Source organism: Ambystoma mexicanum, chromosome 13, assembly GCF_040938575.1.
Source record: "Ambystoma mexicanum isolate Mex_15411 chromosome 13, UKY_AmexF1_1, whole genome shotgun sequence".
In the NCBI taxonomy this organism is placed as follows: domain Eukaryota; kingdom Metazoa; phylum Chordata; class Amphibia; order Caudata; family Ambystomatidae; genus Ambystoma; species Ambystoma mexicanum.
In genome coordinates this window covers 619,632,469-619,651,230 of record NC_090938.1, presented here as the reverse complement: position 1 = coordinate 619,651,230, position 18,762 = coordinate 619,632,469, and the positions used below count along the sequence as shown (strand labels likewise).

The window sequence follows — 18,762 nt, the reverse complement described above, 5'->3', positions numbered from 1 at the left end:
CCTGGACGAAGCCTGCAAGGTCTGTGAAAAACCTCATTCTGGGCAACATTTAAACTAAGTGATGCTTGCTACATGCATCTGAAGACATACCCTTGAATGCATGTCCATTTCCCTCATCGACGGTGGCAGCAGCTAGGCTTCAGTCGAAGCAGTATTCTACATCCTCACCTGCAGCATCTGAGATACTTTCCAAGAAGGGCAAGCTTCTTGACGCCAGTGGGAAAAAAAATATATATTTTTTCCAATTCATCCCTTCATCTGTGTCACGCTAATACTGAGCTTATCCTTGCAGCTGCTAATGTCAAGCTGTGTAAGGAGCTTGCTGAGTTACAGGAATGTATTCCTCTGGACAAGCTCGAAGACTAAAGGCGGCTTATCCAATGCCAGAGTTCTGGCGCAAGACTTGCTGGAAGATGTGGCCCATCATGTTGACACTTCAGCTTGGGGCCTTGTGGTCGGAGTAGACATCTCCCGCCAAGCGTTGTTTGCATGCTTCGAAGGAAGTTCAGGACAAGGTTCTGGGTCTTCCTTGCGAGGGTAAGTAACTTTTCCACTCCTCCACGGATGAGGAACTCACCAAAGCGATCACAAAAACGGTCCTTGCAAAAACACCAGCTAAGGCAGCTTACTCAAACGAGGTCCTTTGGTTTCAGAGGCTTTCAGGACCACCGGGTGCGCTGGGAAAATATTTCCCACCGATGGACCCCCCCCCCACAGCAAGCAGCAAAGACAGGGTGGCTGCTTTTACGTCGGTTAACAGCCTCTTCAGCAATGGGTGGTCTCCCCACTGAGATCATTTAGATGGTTTCCATCGGTTGCACGAGAGGTGGGAGGACTAATTTTGTCTCTTCTGGATGCGTGGCAGAGCATCACAGAAGGCTGATGGGTTTTGTCTGTTGCCTGGGCAGGCTTTTGCTTGCCCCTCCCCCACCCTTACCCAAGGTACAGAAACGTCTAGACCTCAGAGCAGTGCAGCCTGTTCCCTTGCATAAGCAAGGGGAGGGCTATTACTCCAGTCTGTTTACAGTGCCCAAACCCAACCACCAGGATGGCCTGCCCTCTATCCTCAACCTCTCCAATTACAATCTCTCTACCCCAAGAGAAATTCACGAGGATTACGCCCAAGTCCTCTCTCCAGAAGGGCAATTGGCTCAGTGTGGTAGACCTTCAGGATGCCTACATGCATATCCTGTTCTGGAGCCTGCATCGAAAATATCTGCGGTTCTCGTGGGAGCGGAAAAAGTATTGTGTGCTACTGTTTGGTCTCGGCTCGGCACTGCAAGTCTTTATGAAGATGGTTGTCATTGCAGCATTCCTCAGACTGCAAGGTGTTCATGTATATCCATACTTGGATGATTGGCTCCTGCACAGCCCTTGTCCACAATCCGCAACAGACAATCTTCAGTAAATCAGACAGCTCCTGTTCCATCTTGGGCTGTCAGTGAACTGGCAGAAATATTCGATGGTTGCTCAAGGCCTGATCTTTATGGGTTCTGTTGGGATACCATCAGTACCAGAGTGTTCCTGACGGAGAACAGTATTGAGGACCCTGCAACCACCTGCCAGGTCTTACTGCAGTCCTCCCTCATGTCGGCCAGGTGGTTCCAGAGACTCCTAGGCCTCAAGGCTTCTTGCGTGTTAACTCTACTGCTTGCACGTCTGAAAATGAGGCACACTGCTTGCTCTACAGAGCTGCTGGTCACAGGCTACGGAATCCAAGATGATTCAGTCCTATCCTGCATGACGGATCTTCAATGGTGGTAGTCCGCCAGCAACCTTTCATTGGGGACCTCCTTGCAGGAGACCTGCCCACAAGTAAGTTACCACAGACTCCTTCCTTCTGAGGTGGGGATCAACACTGAGGTGAACGATTTGTGGACACCCCAGGACAGGCCGTCCCAGATCAAATCCCTAGAGCTCCTGGCAGTTTTTCCTGGTGTTGAAGGCTTTTCAACCCTCCATCAGTGTGGTTCGAATTCATACGGACAATTCCATAGCAATGTTGTACATCAACAAACAGGGGGAGTGAGGGGGGGGGAGGGGGACCAAGTCTCCTCTGGTGGATCTAGCTATCCAAATTTGGAATTGGGCTATCCAACACAAGGTCTGGCTTCAAGCTGTACACATTCCAGGTCACATCAATGTGCGTGCGGACTCCCCTCAGCCGCAAATATGCGGCGAGTTATAAGCAAGAGAGAATATCAATGTTCTTACCAAGATCTTCCAGCAAGGAGTTTTCCGGTGGTGGACCGCTTTGCAACCTCGGCGAACTGGAAACTTCCTCTTTATGCTTCGAGGGACAGACTTTGTGTGTCTTCCTTGGGGGACGCTCTTGAGATCCCTTGGGACAACATGAAAGCTTATGCTTTTACTCCTTTGCTGCCGATTCAGTCACTCTGGAAACTCAGGAGTGCTTCCAACTGCACTCTCCTCTTCATAGCTCCTTGGTGACCAGCAAGGTTCTGGTTTTCGGAACTGCAGCACCCATCTGTGTGCTCCCCGATCAGGTTGCCGCAGATTCCCAACCTTTACCAGAGCAATCATCAGTTGTGGCACCCCCCCCCCCCAATCCTTCAGCTTGGTGGCCTGGTACCAGAGTTCCAATTGTTAACGCAATTCGAAACCTCAGAGGATAACATGCGTATAATGCAAGTGGCACATAAGACCTCTACAAGAGCTCAATACAAGAGCAAATTACAGATTTTGTCAGGGTGTCTAGCTAAACCACTTGATCCCAGACAAGCTTCTATTGACTGTCTTTTCTATCTGACCTTGCAGCCTCTGGCATCCATGTTTTGTCATACAGGAACTACTTATCCACCATTGTTGCGCATCTGTCCACAGACAGTTGCTCTTTTTCACTGGCAAACCCAGTCATCAAGAGACATTTTGCATGTCTCTTTCCACTGGTTCCAGCCCCTCATCCAAAATGGGATCTCAATGTGGTCCTCACCACCTTGTCATAAGCCTTTTGAACCTATGGTCACTACCAAGCTCAAGTACCTTTCTTGGAAGATGGCCTTTTTGATTACAGTTACATCTACAAGACAAATAAGTGAGCTTCACGCTCTGTCGAACATCAGTTCCTAACTTTCCACAAGGATAAGCTTGTGCTTCGCACTCACCCTTCTTTCCTTCCTAAAGTGGTTTCTGAATTCCATTTAAACCAGTCAATATCTTTACCAGTTTTCTTCCCGAACCCAGTCTCCAATGCAGAGAGGGTTTTACACAACCTTTGCTATTCCACCTTGAACTCCCTCAGGGTCAGTCGCTTCACCAAGCAACACGTTTGGGGTATCTTTCTTCGGCAGGGGCCTCCCTCTGGAACAGCCTCCCTGCTTCTCTGAAACTGGAGAACCATCTTTGGTTCTGGAAGCACCATAAGACCTGCTTTGCTTCTGCCTTCTTTCCCTCTCACCTGCTGATCACTTCTGTCCCTGCACTGGGCACCTGCCTACCCTCCGAATTAGAGCCCAGGTCCCTGCCCACCCAGACGCATGCCTGCACTGCCTACGGGCAACCCTTTGCACTTTGGTCTGTATCTGCAACCCTAGAGTCCCCTTACCGCACTTGTCACCCATTAATTCTTGCACTTGCCTCCTGCTGGCTGCACTACCTGTTTTGATCTAGTGTTCAGCACTTGTCCTCCCTTGTAACCCTCCCTTGCTTTGTTGCACCCTGAAACACTTGTGTATGGACGCAATATAAATAAAATATAACCTAGACAGACACTGAAGTTTTACCTCGACAGAACGAGCGAACGTAAAAGTTCTTCACAACTCAAAAGGGAAACCAGCCTCGAAAGCATCCATCTCTTTGGATAGTTTCATGTATTTGATGCCTACAACTCCAGGCCTTCAGCCCTCAAAGGGCATTCATGCACATCTGGTCCGTGGCAAAGTGGCCGCTTTTGCCTTCCAATAATACATCCTTTGGGAGTCCATAGCCAAGGCTGCTACGTGGGCTTCCCTTTTGCTTTTTGCAGCCATTGTCTTGCCCACGTTGATGCCCAATTTGGCCAGGCAGTCCTTAAGCATTTGTTCCAATAAGGGACATTTCCATCCACCCAGGTTTCCTTTGGTCAGTGCTTGGGAATCTTCCACAAGTATGGAGGAAAGTAGGATTACGACAGTTACTCAACGTAGGGACTACCCTATTCCTACTCAATAGTCCCCTTTCCTCCATACGCCCACCCGGCATCCCCTCCAATAAGTATCCTCTATTGTTGCTAAATGGTCCTGGCGATAGAAAAGGACTGAAGGACAATGCGCTGGGCGGCGCGCAGGTAAGGCTGGGCTGCTGTCACATGCGGTGGCCCCACGTAAAAATAAAAGGACAAAAAAGTTTGATGCTTTAAAAGTGCTCCAGTCCCGTCACAATGTCCCACAAGTATGGAGGCAAGTGGACTATGGACCAGGAGTAAGGTAGCCACTACAGTGAGTAACTGTCAATCCACTCGATAAAATTCAATGGAAAACAAAACAGTTGCATAAGGAAAAAATACATTTGATATTAATTGTCATCACATATGGTGACAATCTCCATTAAAGTGTAGTAGCTAAAACGAATTCAACTTGATGACCAGCCAATCAACCATCCTATGTTTTTTATTAACCGCCACAGGCGCAGTAATTAGTGTTTCGGCATTCATCCCAAACACCTTTAATAGTTTACCATAGTCTGTCCAGTGGGTTAAGTCAGTGTCCTTAATGAACGCCCTATATAGCATGCAAAATATTGAACCTTCAGTAGGGACCAATTCATCAGGAGAGTCAAATATTTCTGGAGCTTTAAGAGATATCAAACCAAGCTCATATCAGATTACTGTGACAGCTACAAAGTTCGGCATGTTCAGGACTCCTCCAAAAGAGGGAGGCTTACTAGTTTGTTCAAAATTTAGGACACATTAAGCTCCATACGCTAGACAGTCTTAGCCTTGAATATTTTAATAACAGGAATAAGGGAGAATCTCACAATACATACAGATTATTTTGGCTTTAATTTCAAGTGCAATGCAGTTCTCACGAGGCCTGGCATAAAGCGCTGCATTTCTATTGCTCAAAAATTAAAATCCAAAATAACTGAGGGGGGCACTTCGATTGAAGTTTCATTTAAGGTGTAAATTAAGTTTAGATTTGGTTCCACGATTGGGGCTAAAAGAGGATTTTAGTTTGTTGGATTAATACTCAACCATTTGCCTTAACGTAGGTACCTAATGGCACCAACTGATGCTAGAGTCCTATGGGAGTGAAGTCCAGCAAAACCAGGTAATCAGCATATTCCCACCAGCTGACTGGAGAAAGTTTGGGAGTGGGGTGAGATCTTATCAGGCCTAAATACTCTGCAATATCAGCTATGAACAAGAAATGGAGCAAGTACACAACCTTGTTGTAAGTCCATAAGGGTAGTAATAGGCCTTGATAGCACCCAATTTGTACCTTCGCACCATGAGGAAGGCTAAGTAGGTTAAAGGATAACCTGTAGCCAGGTGTTTTCTCCAGATAGTTGTAGGTGTCTGGGCAACACAGTCGAAGGCCATAGTCGGGCCAATAAAGGAGACACTTTAAATTGCTCTAACTGACTAAATGAATCCATTAAGGGCAGCTCCTCCAATAACTTTTAAATCCAGATTGATTCGTATCATGGGTTTGTCTTGCCTGCTGTTTTAGCAGTATGAACAAAATAAATAAATCTTACTAGAAACATCCAGCAAGGCTATAGGACAGTTCTTAGGAAGAGCTCCATCAACTTTTTTGAAGACGAACACTATGCGAGATCTTCCAAGAATTGGGTGGGATCCGAGCAAAAATTATCTGGTCAAATAAGGATTTTAGGATTCTGGACTGCAATTCTGGCCAACTTCTCATGGTAATGTTGCAGAGACCATCAGGTCCGGAAGTATGCGATAGTACTTTAATTAGTTGATCATTACCATCAATATCAAAGTCCAAGGCCCAAACTTGGTTGGTGGAGCTTATGTCCATACATAAATTGCAGGGGCTAGCATAGATCTAATTAGAATGATTAATCCAAACATCATATGTGACTGGCCACAAAAGTATATAGGCTAGAGTTGGGCTAAATGTACTGATCAACAAAAAGACAATATTGTTGGAAGAGAAACTACACAATATTATTTCTGCTTCAGAATACAGTCTTTGTAGCTCCTTATCCAATTTTTTAGAACAAATTCAACTTGGCAATCTGTCCGACAATGGTAGTGGAGTCTGAATCAATGCTCAAAGGTTATGCTTTGATTACTTTTTTTTTTATCACAGATGTTGTCTGGAGCTTCGTGATTCAGGATTGAACTCTGCATTGTAATTTATTTTAAAAAATGAACTCATTCTCAGGAAAAGGAGTCAGCAAGTACCTGCATAAACCAAGCAAAGGTTGATGCTAGTAATCTTTCACTGCAGAATGATGCAAAATGGTTAGTACCTCCTGTATTAGTTTCAATCTGATGTTTTAATGGCCAGGGGAGGTGAAGAAACACCGGCCTCAAGCATCCATTCTGCATGTAACAGTATATGGTCACTAGAGGAGATCTAAAGTTCATTAAAGCGGGAGCAGGTTTGAAATTAATATATAAAATAAAAAGTGGCAAACAAGCAATGAGAATCCCCCACCCACGCCCCCAACACCTGGTGAGCGAGGAGGACGATCTACCTGAATGTTACTATTAAACTAGCAGAGGCCTCAGGTATTTATGAGCTTAAGCCATGCATAACCTAGCCTTAGAGATTTAGCATAGTACCTGGGGTAAGTTGGGGAATAGTCATCTGTTTCAACACATGTTGAATTCAAATCACCTGGTTTCCACCGAGATGTGCAAGCTATTCCAATAAACAGACGTGATTGATTCTGGTTCTCAGTACCCCATTTAATTTGTTAGCTTGTAAATAAGGGGATTAAATGGGCCAGCTGGAGAGAAGCCCTCATTCCTCACCGCAGTCAAAAGACCACCAGGTCTCCCTTCAGAGCTCTAACAGGCAGTAATTAGAATATCAAATCAGTCTCCTGCATCAATAGTACATTGTGGATTGCTAGATCTAAGAATCTTTCACTGAATAAATGTATGTGGCAACAGGTGTTCCAAATTTATTAGCATATCATGAGACTAAAAGATACTGAGGGACATGTAGTTTAAAGTATTTACCTCGGCAATAAGTTATGTAAATTCCCTCAATTAGGTTACAATTAATCTTTAGAGGCAAATCCTCCTTTTTCACAATTTCATGGAGCGTGCCCAAAGTATTCTTGTTGCCTCGCCCATCTTTCAGTTTTATCACGTTCTTCTCAGAAGTCATACCCCAAATTAAAAAGAAAGGTAACTCTCGATTTCAAAGTTTCCATAACAAACACAGCCCTCACATCAAGGCACCCAGAATCACATACATGTCATTTAGGAATTCTATACGAGCTATATAACTGGAAGTTATCAATCTTAAACTGGGAATCCGTTTAAACAAGGCAAGTACATTTACTCGCTTTAGTATTGCAGGGTCATCAGAAGTTCTCAATAAATCAGTTTGATGCCAGGGCAAAGATTGGTTGCGGGAGAATATTGGACTTAAAACTCTTCTCTTAATAGGAGACCAGAGTTGTCCACTTTCTTAATGTCTCTTCTAGTGACTTGAAATCTGGTGACAATCCCTTTCTGGTCTCCATGTAATTCTTCTCCTCGACAGTGTTTCCTTGTACATTGACCCCATACGTCATTAACCTGGGGTGAATTATAAAAAGTCGACATTCCACAGTGATTAAGAGTTACGCTCTCGTTGAAGAATTCAAGGCCAGTCTTGCTCGGTTCTTTGTTTGCAGTTAATGGGCAATAGCGTGAATGTCAGCAGATATTTTGTTGTGGCTTATTTAGACTTCAGGCCTTACTTTGCCATCTGCCACCAGAAGTTACATTGCAAAGTCCGCCAATGTTCAAAGAAACTTGAGAACCACAAGAATTGCCACTTGTTGCCCTTTACATGTTTTCCTGTGGTTTCAATTTAGATTTTATAAAATATATATATTAAGTCTGATTTGCTGATTCAGGAGAAATTAAATCTTAAAGGAGTTTAATCAAATCAGACACTATTGACTGATATTTATGGCTGAATCTTTAGCGGTTGTCGACATACGGCCATGTTGTACAAAAATGAGTTCTTCCCCCGATTGGTGATGTAAATTACCACCATCCATTCCGGTGGCTTGATTTGTCATTTTTCCCCCAATGGCCCGATGTTCTTGGGAAGCTCAATCATGTCATCCTGGTTGCATGGTCATTGGGCATTGTGGAGGCAGCCCTCAAAGATCTTGGAACGTAAGAACTTTGCTCCGTTTGACAATCTCCATGTTTTTGTACTGAACTAAAGATTCAAGTACAAAGTTCAAAGCAGTCAATGAAGGGCCTAATCAAGGCTTGATGGCGTTGGATCAAGCCATCTATTAGATGTGGTGAAAATCGTGGCGTTGGCAGGGATTGCAGGATTCCCCCGGATGAAATGGGCACCTCACTGGGCTCCATCATTCAATCGGTTGCTAATTGAGTGCACAGGTAACTTGGGCAGCAAGCTCAGAGGGCCCGTCCATTGGCATGTTTACGAAGTTGGGCAGTCATTGTTTGAACGGTTTTGTACAGAGCCATATGGGTTAGAATTTCCAAGTACCCCTGTGGCTGTTTCTACCACCTCATTTCAGGAAATTAGAAAGTCCCATCTCCATTTCAGTACTCCGGTCAACCGAGTTGTAGGGACTGAGCACTTACCAAAAAGAGTGGCAATTTGTGGCTCTCCTGCCTGTATTACCAGACCCTTGCACACAAATCCACTCACAGATTAGTCAGATGTAGAAATGCAGGTTTCACGAGTACTTCTAGTGCTTTGTTGTACACAGCCCTGTACCTAATGTATGGCCACGAGTAGTCATGGCCATCACTAACAGTTGAGCAACAGCGCCCTAGTTGTGGATTAGGCTTACTATATATAGGGTTTAGGATCATCCCTTCAGCAATGAGACCAGTTTTAGGTCTTACAACCACAGAGTTCTCAAGCTTCCTGTGGTCATCCCTTCCTGTTGTGTGGCATTCTGGGATTTGTCGTTTTTCCACTTTAAAATGGGAAAGAAAAGAAACCAATGGGAAGACATGACTGGATGGCCTTCTCTGGCATGGCCATGGAAAACTTAGAACTCAAACCAAAAGTTCTGTCAATTCTGAATTTGTAGAAAACTTGGATTAGTTGAATCTGAAGAAATGTAGAACATTTGAAGCACCCTGGGTCAGAATGGTCTTCCGACTGACAACATTAATGCATCGAAGAAGCAGGTGTCCGGCTTTAAATTGGAGGACATGGAAGAATATTGATACATTCAAATATGTAGCTTTCAGATGTATGGTGCACATCCAGTCCCAACGCCTGCACAGATTATAGAACTGGAGTCAACATTTCTTTTTTGGTATGTGCTAGTTGAATAAAGGCAGACCTATTGTTTAAAATAGTATTTCCTTTGACAAAATGTTAAAAAGGCATGAACCTTTTGGGACAGGCTCTGTGGCAAGAGTAAGTAACTTGTGTTAACTTGTAGGTAAGGGAACCTGAAGTCAGCAGTGACAGTCATCATACTGCCCAAAGGATGCAAAGGGCACTTGGGGTGGTGTCCTCATTGCTTTTGAAAGGCTGCACACATAGCAAAGGAACTGCAATACACAACGACCTCAACATAGTGTAGTTTACATTAATGCTTTTTGATAAGGTCTATGCTATAGACCACAAAATGTTCCAAAAGGACAAGTTCAGGAGGGAAGAAAAGGTGGTATTCTGAAGTCTTTAATACATTAATGAAATCTATTTTTAATCTAACCATAGATGCAACAGCTTTGACTTGGAGATGCAAGAATAGATCAAGGAGCGCTGGAGACAAGAGTTAAATTGTAAATTGAGTTTAAAAACTTAAACAATCCTTTGACTAATGGTGACAAATCCCACTCCACAACACAGGCTTGCCTCCATGTGGCAGTCTCTTTGAAAAGATCAATTAGAGGCCTCCCTCACCTGTACAAACAGAGGAATTGTGTTGTGCCTGTGGATATCCATTCGGTTCATGGGGTCTCGTGCAAGAATGTGTAGGGCTCCTGTGCATCCCTCCACTATCTCTTCCATTTTTACTCCATCCTGCATGGATAAATGAGAGAAGAAATGCAAAATTAAGCAGACAATAACAACAAGTATGGCAAATATTCATGGTCAGCTGAAGTGTGAAAGACAGTCGCTGTGCCCCAAACACAAAAAGAGGGCCAGTGCCAAACCAAGACATCAGAACAAACTTGTACATAAGGTCAAACTTATTAATACGTTAAGCGCTCTGCTACTCCCATGCAAGGAGTACACACCAAGACCTGGCAGATCTCTGATCTTCCCTTCACCCCAAATAAGACCACACCGTTTGCAGAACATTTGCTGATTTAAGCCTGCACTACTTCAAGCTTGGTTCCACTACCCCTGGAGATCCCTTTAAGATTGCATGTGGACAACTGAAAATCTAGGCAACATAGGAGATTTGGGTAATTCATCACAACCACCCAAAACATATTTAATTAATATCAGAGTAGTGGTGAAAATGTTATTGTGCATTTGTAAGGCAAGAGATATATAGATATCTCTCGTAAATGTGTTTCAAAGCGCCCACAGGGAAGCAGGGAGGGAATATGGGAATTAAATCAAAATAACAGCGAAAGATAGAGGTGGACCCCTAGGCCGTGAGCATTCAGAACGTGCAGATTAAAGGTTTACTATGTTTTTAACCTGTATTCACCATCTCCAATATTTTCCCTCAAAAGCACATTCCCAGCAAACGGCAGATTGCATACATGGAGGCCCAACGTCCTACAGCAGCACATACTAACAATACACATAGGACTTGAGTAGTGTGCGTGTACCCCACAGGAAGTGGGGACCCTTACCGTGTACGGCTGCTGCGTGCCTGCAGCAGCATGACGCTGAGCATCCTGGTGAGCTTTTACCAGTAGCTGGATTAGACGAGGAATGACACCAGCCTCTTGCAGAGGGGAATGATTGGCAGGACAAAGGGCCAAATTACGAATCAAGCCAATGGTAGCCTATGAACAAAAAAGAAAAGTGGGTGGGAAATGAGAAAGATTATTTCTTTTATACAAGCTCATAATAAACATCATCAAGCGAAGATTACATACTGCACTTTCCCCAGCAGAGAGAGAGATATATCAAACATTTTAGGGTTGTGCGGAATGAACTGGTATATGTGCTCCAATTTCACTTATTAGTCTTGATGCAGAGGTCTGGAGAAGCACAAGGGTTGAAAGACCTGCCTCTGCAGTAGGAGTGTAAGATAGGAGGAGGTGGATGTTGAGAGCCAATTATTCACTCAACACTTGTAGAATGCACAGCTGATTCGGTTGAATGTCTGCCCCTCCCTTCACAGCATACAAGGACTATGTTTGCTGGTAAAGTGTCAATGTGAATTAGTAATGGCCCTTTAAATAAAAATTATAAAAGTACCTTCACAAGTGGCCACTGATATGGTTGGTTCAACAGCTTGACAATGGCAGGAATACCGTAATGCAGGCGCACAGAGTTCTGAGCCACTTCAGCGTCTGGGTGCCGGCTAGTGAGGTGCCGTAGAGCACAGACTGCAGGTTCTGTGATGTCCTCCTTGTCACTTGCCCTCAAGATGGTATGGATCAAAGCTTCAACGCCATTACTTTGCGTCACCAGGGTCTTATTCTTACTGTTGTTGCAGGTCAAGTTAGATAGAGTCCCTGTGGCACATGTGAGGACGTTGACATCATCGGAGCTCAACTGGTTAACAAGGATTTTGAGAACATTGTCCAGACCCTCCTAAGAGATTTGAGAAGGAGAGGAGGAAATTTGTGAAAGGAGTTTGCATTCCAGTTTAGGATAAAAATTGGAAACAAAAAATATCAGCAAGAACTAAAATTGTAATTTTGCATTAGGCGATTACCACCAATATAAGTGGACAATTCCTAAACAGTAAACGTGCTTACCTGTTTAGTGGCTACATCAGAGAGGTTTCTCAGGGTCCACAAGCAATTCTGTACAAGTCTTGGACTGGAGCTGGTCAGATGTTTCCCCAGTGCCTGCATACCACCTGGTCAAAGACACCACTTATTACTTTTATAGCACAACACTAAATTCAGGTGCGTCTTGCAAGTGGATTATAACTGAAACACGCCCGCAGAAAGTTGCCACCTCCATTCTGTAGGATTTTGCACGTGTGGCCGACAGAACGATTACACATCTAACAACGATCTGATTAAAATCATGAATTGGACAAACTCAATCTGAATACCTTTACCCCCTCACCATGTCACATCGAATTTGATTGCTAGGATTTTAAAGCAATGCATCAATTATGTATTCAGAACCATCACCCGAAGTGTCGTTTAACCATAGTTCTCCAGTTGCAGCTATTACAGGAAAGAAATGAGGCACTTCGGTCATCCTGGAACAAAACCCTAGATCCATTGGATCCAATTCATTTACCAACTTTGCAACAAAATGGTGCAATCATTTCAATTGATAAAAAGCGAACTTTTGTTTTAACTGCTAGTATCAGGAAGCAACTGATATTAAAAATCATACAATTCTACAAATGCTTAACATGTAGAAGATAAAGCTGAAGTCAAAAATTAAAGAATCAAATATATTTGTAGACGAGACCCAAGTGGTACAAAATGTGCAGATTTAAACAGAACAAATAGAAGTGGTGGAGAGTACATGAGGAGATGAGCAGTAGTGCTGTATCACCAGAAATTCTTAAAGCAAGGAAATTATTGCCATTGCAAATACAGCTCAGCCAGCGGACAATCCACATTTCACCTTTGCTTCCTTCACCTTTCTTCCCAGATTTGTTGGCACCCAAACCCCTGCGGCCCCCTACCAAACTACCTTTTACAGAAGCAATTCAGATCAGAGGGTCAGAATGCTGCAGAAAAACAAGACATGGGATGTTCATTGGATAGAATTAAGGAGGACACTCCAGAGTAGGTTTCAACTGGCTTTTTTACCTTCAGTTTTAGGTCCGTGATATGATAGGATAAGTCCTTTATAATGCGCTTAATAGCCAGAGATTTCTAAGTGCCGACCCGGGGAGCAAACCTATGTTGCTCAGTGTTGTCTTGCTTCCAAGGCGAACATGTTGCCTTTGAGCGATCCTCCCGAGTCGAAGAACCAAACATCCATACCATCCCAGCCAAACCATGGCACCAACACTCAAACCACCACTGTGGGAACTAAACATTCAACTCATGAATTGCGTCACTTGCATCACTCTTTCAGAGAATACAACACAGTCCCTCCACTGCAGAGCCAGGATGTAACTGAGGTCTACCAAGGGAAATATTGGAACACCTCCAAACAGCAAGTCCAACCATTTGACCAGTTTAGACAAGCCTTTTAATACAAAGAGCACTAGGCACAGGTCAGCATCCTCTACAAGCTAGGATAGTCAGTACTGCAGGAATTGGACACCACATGTTGAAACGTACCAAGCAGATATGCTACAGTTGTAGCAGACAGGGATCTACTCACCAGCATCTACAATGGCCGGTTTGTTGCTAGGGCACACAGATAAGACTTTGAGCACACGACTAGTGGTCCACAGCAGCTTTTCATAGTTGTAGTTTCGCATTATTTGCACAAGAGCTTGAGGTCCTCCATTGGCCAAAATGATCAACTGGTTGGGAGGCCAAAAGAAAAATAAAACAAGTTGGGATAAGATGTGAAAATTAAACCAAAAGAAAAAAAGCCAAACTATGGTGTCAAATGAAGGAGAAGTTAATTGCAACAGTGCAAATATACAATCAATGCCACAGTATTTCAAGGAAGACAAGCCTCAGTTCAACCACATGGCCATTGCCAACGGATTATGTTGTAACACTGAAGTCCCAAAGTCTGGTCATCTAGAGGCCCGATAGATCTCCACCAGCAATATAAATCCCAATGAGATTCACTGTATTCAAGAATTTCGGGTGGATATGGCTTTTGAAATCAGTTCTTTGAATAGTTGTACAGATAATGAGCATCACAGACAATGTAATACCCTATTAAAAGGCAATTAGTGCAAACACAACCCTAAAAAGGCAAATCGTGCACACACAAAAATTACCTAAAATAGTGAAACCCAACACTGGTACAGATAAATGCGGGCTTCCACAGCTTTTAATGAACTGCTGCATGTTTTTTGTTTAAAAACAAAAAAAAGTTTTGAGAAGGATTGAACTGCCTAGATACCACCTAATCCCATCAGCAAAGTAGTCTGGCAGGCTGCTTTGGAGGAAACTAATAAGGGGGGGCCTGGGAGTCCCTCTGACAGACATTTGTCCTGTTTACGAGAGACTTACCCAGAGTCTTTATCTCACCATCTTTCAGAGAGAAGAAATATCCAAAACATATCAGTCTTTGTCCTGCCCTGGGGCAGTCCATCACTGAAATGCTAGCAATTCTCCTCTGAACAAGAGTACCAACAGCAACCCCAGACACTTGTTTCGGTCTGGTTGGACCTCATCAGTAGGGTGGAGCTGTGCCTCCCTAAGAATAGTGAGCAAGGGGTCCACGTATGGATTCCCCTAGTAACTTAGGGCGAGACCCAAAGTTACTTAAATATGCAAATTAAGGGCAGGACAAAGTGATATGTTTGGGATATTTCTTCTCTGTGAAAGATAGTGAGCTAAAGACTCTGGGTAAGTCTCTCGTAACCAGGACTAATGTCTGGCAGAGGGACTCCCAGGACCCCCCTTGTTAATTTGCTTTGGAGGAAATACATTTATATTTTGACAGGTGTTCATGCAATCCAGTCGGCTTACAGTATAACATTTGGAAAATGTAACCCTAATTTACACCTTGGTCTGCTTGGTGGGGGGGGGGTGAGTTACCACCGCAGACACCCCCACCAAACCTCCTTGGGCCTTCACTTCTTTCTATCCTAAATGTCCTTGTGCCGAAGACAATTTTTCATTTACTTTCCTTGTCTCGCCATATTAGGTCATGTTTTGCCATGATGTACTTGCAATGTCAAGTTGCTTTGTACAAGGGCAACAAAGCCGGTAAAGCAGCAGGAAGGTAACATGTGAGCACTCTACATTCACCCAAATAATTCAAAATATAAAATAAAAAAGGCACTGCCACATTGTAGAATGAAGACCTGCAAAAGCAGAATCAAATCTAACCTCCTACACTATCCATTACCATCAACATCGAGCTCCTAGCAGGCCAAAGGCCACGCTCATTTAGGAGTGCCCATGGTTCCCTATGCTTTCCAGTCTACAGAGCCTGGCTGTTTGGGGCTTGTAGAATATACGATCTGGATCCCTTTGGCATCACTAAATTATACCTAGCAAAGCAGGGAGCCTCAAAGCCTGAGGTTCAAGTGCCAGCCACTTTCTGCATAAAGGACTCATGATTGACCATTGTCTTTCCAAAGTGTTCTCCTTAATGTGAAAGTCCCCATTGACACAGCTAGCCAGAAATGATTTTTTTTTTTTTTTTTTTTTTTAACATGACAAATTCTCTCCTACTGCATTTCAATTTCTTTACCAATTCACTACATACAAGCGCAACACCCGTTCTCCCTTCTCCACCAGAGGCCAATATGAAATGGCACACAGTAGGAGGGTGAGACCCTTGTCAAACATGTATGTCCTACTTCACAAGAGCCAATTCCTTGCTCAGACCTCAGTTTGAGGACTCACTTACAAGTACCCCCTCTGGCCATTAACAGGAGTGAAGCCAATAGGCACCCACAGGTCCCAAAAGGCCTTGAGCAAACCTCAGGGGCACTCCACCAGAAATCTAGTGTGGTATTTTGTGATGTCCTACATTAAACATTTGCCAGCAAATAAGGGACGCTCTCACCCCATTGAGCACTTTTTCTTCTGGTCAGTACACAGACTAAAAAAAGGTTGAGTCGGTTATTGTTGGAATATATAGTTCCCATGCTTTGTGTTGAATCTGTATTTTCCCCCCACTGTTCCCTTCCCTCCGGCCCATTATTTTCACACTGCAGACAATGGTCTGTATGTCACCTTGGGCAGGGTCATAATTCGCCTCTACACAGAAGGCCTGGTGCTTTAAGGCCACTACAGCAGTGATGTGCACAAGACAAGCACCATAGGTACCAGATTCCATCCACACAGCTGCAAGGATTAAGGTCAGGTCAGTGGTATCTACCTGCTCCTAAAAAGGAACTTTAGGGGTAAAATTATCTTATTTGTATGAATTACTAGGCGCAAGTATAGTTTAGATAAGTATGATTAGTATCGACATACAAACACCACCTCTAGTGAGCAAACTTCCAGAATTCCTCTAAAAAATTATTGTACACCCAACTTCCATAAACAATAGAAAGGTCATAATTTTCACTTTGAAACCTTATCTAAGCACACGAGGCATGGACACAATATTGCGGCAAAAAGGCAGTGGTTTTGCCACTGCAATAGGAACCGCCAGACCCCTTAAATGGGGTAATAGGGTACACCTTTAACGGGTAAAACCACAGCATTTTTGCTGTGCTCTTCTGTGAGTGCTAGAAAAGGTGGAACATACCTTTTCTAGCACTCATAGAAGATCACAGCCAATGTGATGATTTAGAGAAAACCACTGCAGTGTCAGCAGATCTTGCTTTCTTGGCTACACTTAAAGGATCATAATCCCACAACTCCAAACAGAATGGTTTAATGCTGCACAAAAAGATGTCCTTACCTTGCTCTCTTGGTTCCCATATGCCAGCAGCTGAAGACAATCTGTGGTAATAGCCAAGAATTTGGGATTGTTTTTATTCAGTAGAGGGACCATCTTCTGGAGGCCATCAGCTAACCGCACCGCCATTTTTGCCCCCTCTTGGTATAGAAGCAGGTTGTGTAAGGTGGTTATTGCGTAAAAAAGCACAGATTCTACAGGAGAACTAGAAAAAAAAATAAGCTTAATGGTAGTGGCACAGTTCTGGTCATTCAGCAACAAAAGTGCAAGAGAAATGTGGGGTTTACTATAATTCTGAAGAATAATGTAAAACCAGCTGCAATGCCTCCTGGCCACCCCCTGCACCGGGGTCTGTATCTGTACCCATACAGCCCCCCACCCACTTCTCTTCTGCACTTATCAGATATACCCCATCTGCTTAACCTAGCACTTGCTGGCTGCAATACCATCTTTATTTTTATTTATTCCGCTCTGTCCTTTGTTCCGCACTTTCCCCCTTCCATGCACTTTACCCCTTTTCCCTTTCCCATGCACTTGCGTGTTCTCAGTGTCACTGGGCCTAGTAAGACCGCTGTTTTTGTTCTCCTGTTCCCCTCCCTTTGCCTGGTCGCGCTCTGAAACACTTGTGTACGAGCGCTATATAAATAAAATATTTCATGGTGCTTAAAAATATTTGAAAGGAGAACGAACACGGACTGGGCTTTAGCATCTCCCAGTCTTCACTGCAAAACAGGTTAGTTTTCCTATAGAGAGCAGAACTGATAGGGGGTCAAGTAACAGTTAAAAACACACGACTTGTAAGGAAGCAAAGGCAGAAACGACATCCTCTTCGCCCCACTCCACAAATAAAAACTGAAGTGAAACCTGAATGAGCCACAAGTTTGTGCCTATTAATACGATTTATACTGCACACCGTTGACATTTTCATAGTCTCCAGGTGCTCTGGTGGATCTGAAAAGGAAGGGGGTTAGGAGGGGTTAGTGAGATTTAGAGAGAAAAGCCAAGAGCTGTGATGTGCTGTTGGTAGCTTCAGTTGAGAAAACCAGTCACTGTGTGCTCGTTTGTTTAGTTGGTCAATGTGGTGCGAGTTTGGTGGTAGAATGTATATGGGCCTTTCCTTTTGTGTCAGTGTCCTGTTGGTTGGATTGTCAGTAGAATGTCTAGTTTTTTCTGGCAGAGGTATGGGTCAAGTTTGTTCAGTGTTGGAGTCTAGATATGCAGAGAATTAGACATGTTTAGGTTTAGTCGGCAGTCTTGAGACTTTCTGCAGGTTGGGTTGATCCACTGGGTTAATGTTATATGGCGTTTTGTGTTTGGATGCGTAATTTCTTTAGGTGGTCCTAGTTTCAGGTTTCTATTGCGTTATGTTGGCAGTTTTTCTTTACTGGAGTTTTCCCTTTAGCTTGGCGAGTTAGAGTCAAGTTTTCACCAGTTCTCTGAATTTTAGGTGATCTTCCGTTTGTTTTTCCTTTGGGAGCAAATTCCAGAGTCTCACTGCTAGGCAGAAGAATACTGATTCCCGATTTAGTGCGTTGGGAATGGTTTTGGTTTGAAGCAAACGTCGTTGTTGGACCTTAAGGTTAGTGTTAGTTTGTAGATTAGATTGTTCCCATGAATTCCACTCCTTGGCTGTGTATTGCTCTGTGTATTCTGCAGAGTTTAGAAGAAAATTCTCTTCTAGCCAAAAAAGTGCTCAGTGCTCATTCCAGAGAAGATTGAAGGAGAGGCCTCGAGTTGCCACTACCATCTGATGCACCTGCAGCTTCTGGAGCAGTGTTCTGCTGCTCTCTGCACTGAAGGTAGGCCCTGCGGAGCGGAGTAGCTGGTTGGAGTCTGAAAATCGTTTTTATTTGCATTTTTGTACAAAGCGTGCATCACACCTGTGAGGTCTAATTTGTTGCAAAACATAGCGTTCTTTTGGGGCAAATTAAAGTGCTGCAATCCATTCTTGTGTGGTCTTTGCCACCCAACATCATCCACCACTGCAACCAGGGACACCTTCCAAGATTACCACACC

The 18,762-nt window shown here is 43.8% G+C and overlaps 1 protein-coding gene across 1 annotated transcript in view; it reads right to left on the bottom strand.

Moving 5' to 3' along the window:
• Positions 1 to 18,762, bottom strand: part of JUP (junction plakoglobin) — a 200,946-nt gene that overhangs the window by 62,704 nt on the left and 119,480 nt on the right. Inside the window, exons 5-10 of the mRNA XM_069634507.1 lie at positions 16,749 to 16,950; positions 13,581 to 13,725; positions 12,035 to 12,138; positions 11,529 to 11,867; positions 10,955 to 11,110; positions 10,047 to 10,166 (exon numbers count right to left, since the gene is read on the bottom strand). Coding sequence (XP_069490608.1) covers positions 10,047 to 10,166; positions 10,955 to 11,110; positions 11,529 to 11,867; positions 12,035 to 12,138; positions 13,581 to 13,725; positions 16,749 to 16,950 — 1,066 coding nt within the window. The remainder of the gene's footprint in view (positions 1 to 10,046; positions 10,167 to 10,954; positions 11,111 to 11,528; positions 11,868 to 12,034; positions 12,139 to 13,580; positions 13,726 to 16,748; positions 16,951 to 18,762) is intronic.